The sequence below is a fragment of the Scomber japonicus genome, chromosome 23, assembly GCF_027409825.1.
Source record: "Scomber japonicus isolate fScoJap1 chromosome 23, fScoJap1.pri, whole genome shotgun sequence".
NCBI lineage: Eukaryota > Metazoa > Chordata > Actinopteri > Scombriformes > Scombridae > Scomber > Scomber japonicus.
In genome coordinates, this window is record NC_070600.1 from 530,001 (window position 1) to 535,900 (window position 5,900).

The 5,900-nt window shown below is 44.5% G+C and overlaps 1 protein-coding gene across 1 annotated transcript in view; it reads right to left on the minus strand.

Annotated features, from left to right (window-relative positions):
- The window catches only part of LOC128353273 (pleckstrin homology domain-containing family A member 5-like), a 267,029-nt gene extending 261,389 nt beyond the window's left edge, over window positions 1–5,640 (minus strand). The window contains exons 1-3 of the mRNA XM_053313967.1: window positions 5,523–5,640; window positions 5,311–5,387; window positions 4,282–4,339 (exon numbers count right to left, since the gene is read on the minus strand). Coding sequence (XP_053169942.1) covers window positions 4,282–4,339; window positions 5,311–5,387; window positions 5,523–5,614 — 227 coding nt within the window. The 5' untranslated portion in view covers window positions 5,615–5,640. The remainder of the gene's footprint in view (window positions 1–4,281; window positions 4,340–5,310; window positions 5,388–5,522) is intronic.
- Window positions 5,641–5,900: the final 260 nt, after the last annotated feature.

The window sequence follows — 5,900 nt, forward strand, 5'->3', positions numbered from 1 at the left end:
TCAACTCATCTGTTGTGAGGCTTTTATTTCTACATGTGAACTATCCTACGCTTTAGTTATTACATTTTTTAGATGTGATTTGGAATCTGGATCCAATTAGTGTCAAGAAGCCACATGAAAACTACCACTGCTAAAATGCAAATAAACATAGGGGCCTAAAGCATGATGGGAAATGTAGTTTCAAAACACAACTCATGTCTATTCTTAATGGAAAGAAAGACCAATCGCTCAAAGTGACTAAATAAAGTGACTCAATGTGGTTCTAGCACTTTTTCTTTCATAGCAGCGATCCCAGAACACATGTAGCATCACTCATATGCTAATTCATGACCTTTCTGAACAGCCCAAATTATTGTGAAAATGACGATATTAAGCACGGCTCACTGACACTCTATGAAGAAGCCCAGTGTTCAAAAGGTTAAACGCCATTGTTCCATTAAAAGATATGAATCCTTTGAGACGGTCGAGCTCAGCAGTGATTGACGCGTGTCAGCTCCAGCAGAACAATGAGCTCACGTTACAAACCCGCTAGTGTTTTCACAGACGCTGCGTGACCTCACAGACGCTGCGTGACCTCACAGACGCTGCGTGACCTCACAGACGCGGCGTGACCTCACAGACGCGGCGTGACCTCACAGACGCTGCGTGACCTCACAGACGCTGCGTGACCTCACAGGCGCTGCGTGACCTCACAGACGCTGCGTGACCTCACAGACGCTGCGTGACCTCACAGGCGCTGCGTGACCTCACAGCGCTGCGTCATGTTTTTGCAGGCAGCTGATGTGTCGTAAACAGGTTTTTAGTGAGTGACCACGCATTCTATCTACACACGAGATGCTGCCATGTTTGATTTTGTGGAACAGTTAGTTAGCAGCACGCAGCTAATAGTTTGGCAGGAATTCAAAATGTTGGCAATCAAAGAAAGAAAGAAAAAAAAGCTTTTGAAAGGCATTTGGAAGACACTGCAGCAGCTCCCAACTCTGATCTGAATCTAAATGAGAAACATGCAACAACTTAAAACAAAAAAAAAGAAAAAGCAGCTCCATGTTTCACTTCTCCATGAAACAGCAGCAGAAGACAAAGTCACCAAACTGAAACATGCTTCTTCCTCATGTTCCACTTAAGCTTTGCACGCTGTTAAATCAGGCTTGTGTCAGTGTTTGTTGTTGAATGGGTGTTGTTACAAGCTAAAAAGCGTTGGCATTTAATGTGAGGAGTTACTTTACCTCCTGACAAGTCTTTATTACAGCAAACATGTCTGCAACTGCTGTTTAGAGGAATCTGAACAAGCTTATTGAAGCAACCGAGGATATAAACAGCTCCAGAATGGAAAGCTGAAGATCAAACAAAAGCCAGGAGCTGTTTGACCCCCACCCTGAAGGCCTGAGCATGGAGGGAGGGGGGGGGGGGGGGGGGGTTTGACCGCCCGTCAACAGGCATTCAGGGGCCGAGGAGTTTCCAATAATGGGCTGATGGTAAAAGTGACCGTGCAGGAATTTGGGAAGAATCTGAAGGATTTGTTGCTGATTCAGTTGTTGTGCAGATCGTATGAGACTGTGAGTCTAACGCTGCTCATTGTATTCAAGCAGCGTGAATGTAACAGTGAGACTCTTCAGCCTTGCAGCTTCACTCTGACGATACCAGAAGCAGCTCAGAGTGGATCCATGTCTGTGGCTCAGAGTCCTGATGCAAACATCTACCTCTAATATGCAATTCTGATCAATTGTAGAATGAAATACTATATATCCATGTTTAGACATTATCATTATGCTCAGGAATCACTCTGCATTCCTTTTAACCACTTTTTTTTTTTTGAAGATTACCTCATAAATCAGTTTCTGACTATTTAAATGACAAATACAAATGAGCTACATTTGGGAATAAATGTTGGAATATGCACCAGAACACTGTCACATACATTCCTGAGTTATGATGTAATGATCTACAGTGTTAACATGCATGATGTAAACAGGGGTGTTAGGTGGAGATAAGAAGTCATAAGAGGACAAACAGGAAGTGTTTTGCACTAGGATGGTAGGAAAATAGCCATGTGTACTCACTATGTGTGACTTCTTCAACTATCAGACTAGAAATATAACTTTCACATTCTGGATTTCTGCAGCTGTGATGAAAGGTCACCGTGTGTGTGTTTGACCCTCCTGTTGTCCTCGAGTCAAGGAAGGAAGGGAGGAAGGAAAGAAGGGTGGAAGAAGGAAAGAAAAGAGGGAGGGAGGAAGGAAGGAAAGGAGGGAGGGAGGGATAAAGGAAAAGAGGAAGGGAGGAAGGAAGGAAAGAAGGACAGAGAAAAGAAGGAAGGGAGAGGAAGTAAAGGAGGGAGGACGGAAGGAGGGAAAGAAAGAATGAAGGGAGGAAAGGAAGGAAGGAAGGACGGAAGAAGGAAGGTAGTAGGGAGGGACTAAAGAAGGAAGGAGGGAGGGAGGGAGAAAGGAAAAGAGGAAGGAAGGAAGAGGAAGGAAGGAAGGAAAGAAGGAAGGGAGGAAGGACTGATGGAAGGAAGAAAGGGGGATGGAGGAAGGAAAGAAGGAAGGGAGGAAAGAGAGGAAGGAAAGAAAGAGATGGGAGGGAGGAAGGACAGACGGAAGGAAGGAAGGAAGGAAGGGAGGAAAGAAGGAACAGTCAAAACAGACAGGGTCAATTTGACTCAGGAGGACGACAAGAAGGTTAATGAAAAGCATGACACACAATAATAAAAACACATATAAACCTAATATATATATATATATATATATATATATACATATATACATATATACATATACATATTTATATATATATATATATATATATATACACATATATACATATACATATATATATACACATATACACATATACATATATATATATATATATATATATATACATATATACATATATACATATATATATATATATATATACATATATACATATATACATATATACATATATACATATATATATATATATATATATATATACATATATACATATATACATATATATATATATATATATATATATACATATATACATATATATATATATATATATATATATATATATATATATATATATATATATATACATATATATACATATATATACATATATATATGTATATATATGTATATATACATATATATATGTGTGTGTGTATGAATGGAATATGGGGGCATTCTATTCTACACACTGCCTCTTCATGCAATGTATGTAACCGTGCTTGTATATTTACATGTCTGGATGCGTGTGTGTGTGTGTGTGTGTGTGTGTGTGTGTGTGTGTGTGTGTGTGTGTGGCCGTCCTGCATGCATTCATACATACCAATGAGCAGCGGTTCAGTGCTATTTATAGTAGCGGCTATATTAGCTTCCCATATGTGTCAGCTGCTGCTCTCAAAATGGCCACAGACAGCACGAGCAACAGCAAACTAGGTGGGAAAAGTAGGTAGAACAAATGAAAGTGGCTGTGTGTGTGTGAGGGAGTGTGTCAGCTATGGGTGTGTGTGTGAGGGAGTGTGTCAGCTATGGATGGGTGTGTGTGTGTGTGTGTGTGTGTGTGTGTGTGTAGGGTTGGTTTAGAGCTGCGGGGCATTTTCGTTGTCAAACAGGTCGGCAAAATCTACATGCAGCCTACGTAAATGTGCACGAGATGAGTCGCTGATCGTCCCTGGCTGGGTCTCACACACACACACACACACACACACAGACACGCACACACACACACACACACACGCACACCCACACACACAGCACGCCAACAAGTAGAGCCTGTTCAGCGCAGCGGAGCTGCCTCCGAGTCACACTTGATTGTCAAACTTGCGTCCCGCTGACGGCACAGACTTGTTCCTGAGCAAATCCTTCCACTGGAGTGTGTGTGTGTGTGTGTGTGTGTGTGAGAGAGACAGAGAGAGAGAGGTGAAGGGCGAGAGCGTGACTGATAGAAGGAGAAAGCCTCAACAGCAGCAGCGAGAGAAAGACAAGACGGTGGAGCTATTCATTAACACAGATTGTCTACATGTGTGTGGTGTGTGTGTGTGTGTGTGTGTGTGTGTGTGTGTGTGTGTGTGTGCGTTACAGCAGGAGCAAACAGAGATATTTGAGAATTCCTCCAGCAGGGCAGAGAGGTGGGCGTTGATGAGAGCGGAGGGAAATCTCTCTGCCTGCCGACCAAACAAAGCAGCCTCTCTCTCTCTCTCTCTCTCTCTCTCTCTCTCTCTCTCTCTCTCTGCATCTATCAATCTCTTCCCCCCTCTCTCTCTCTCCACACATTCCAACTCACTTGATGAAGCAGCGAGCTCCCTCAAACGTGTATCCTTCCTCCCATCCTGTTGGTAAATCTGTGAGGACAGGGAGGAGATGAGAGAAGAAGAAGAAAAAAAAGCTGAAACAGAAACATAAACAGCTGTGCAGAGAGATATGAAGCTGATTATGCTCTCTCTCTCTCTCTCTCTCTCTCTCTCTCTCTCTCTCTCACACTCACACACACACACACACACACACCTGCACAGCAATGCAGTGTCTGGACCACAAATAGCTCATTTGGCTTGTGCCCTTTTACGCAAAAAAAAAAAGCCCCCTCCCCAATTTCCAAATCAGATTCTAGTGGGATTGCTCAATCATTGTGGCTGTACGCGTGCGCTGCTCTGCCTCCAGCTGTTTGAACACACTGCTGATCTAGCACCCGTCACCCCCCCCCCCCCCCCCCCCATTCTTTTCCAGATGTGCGTTTTTTATATTTTGGAATATCGTGTTCACGCTGACGCACCGATGTAAAGACGGTTGCATTGTTCTTGAAGCGGTCGCGCGGTACGTGCTTTGGGAAATACTGTAGTTAGTGCAGCAAAGGGGTGGAGAGAGGAGGGGTTGGTGGTGGTGGGGTTCAGAGGGAAATCTGTCAAATGTCACTGCAGGGAAAATCGGCTCTGAAATCAGCTCACGCCTACGTGACGGAACTTTTAAAAAGTGTGTCGCAAAGTGTCCAGGTGGAGCGAGCAGGAGGAGGAGGAGGAGGAGGAAGGGGACGCCGTGCGTAATGGTCCGCCAGAGGAGAGCAGAGAGAGAGAGGGGAGCAGAGGAGCAGAAGGAGGCTGTTGCTTTGCTGCAGAGACACACACAACTAAATCTCCTCTCATCGTCTTCCACGCTTCTCTCAGTAACTTGTCTCCCCCTGGTTTGTTTTTTTTCCCAAACGTGACGCGCGGATAACCTTTCCCCAAAGCGCTGCGTGCGTGCATGTGCGGGTTTTATTTAGCAGAGGGAGAGAGATTGAAAAAAATAATAATAAAAAGAAATCCTCTCATTAATTTACCTGGAGTTTTTCTGTGCCCCGTGATAACAGCTTCTCCAGTAACAGGATGCAACCAGGTTGTACTCTTTGCTTCTTCGCTGTTGGTGGAAGAAAACGAGGGGAAAAGGTGAACAGAGAACCCGAGAGAGAGAAAAAAAAAAGACAAACAGCCAAATGCGTCAGAGAAATAACCAGTGCGCATCCATGTATCCGAGTATCCGCGTCATATTTACTTGATGAAGAATATGCGTCCATCCCGAGTCACACCGTAACTCCAAGAAGAGGGAAGGCAGGAGAGCCAGTCCGGCTTAGGATCCGCCGCCATGTCTAGCTGAGAGCTCTACTGCTCTGGCTTACTACACACGGGCTGGAGTGCGCGGCGCCGTGCCAAGAGCGCGCCCACGGTAAACCCCTCGCGCGCTTACAGGGGGCGGGAGCGCGCCCCGGAGGATAAAGACACAAGCAATGATTTTCTGCCAAGTGGAGGGAGGAGGAGAGTTTTTTTTTTTTTGGCAGACGTCCTCATGAGTGTGTATATACTATAAATTGGCCCCAATGAAAGTTCACGTGTGTGATTCTTACAGTAGAGCTTCAAGGCTCAGGTGGGAATC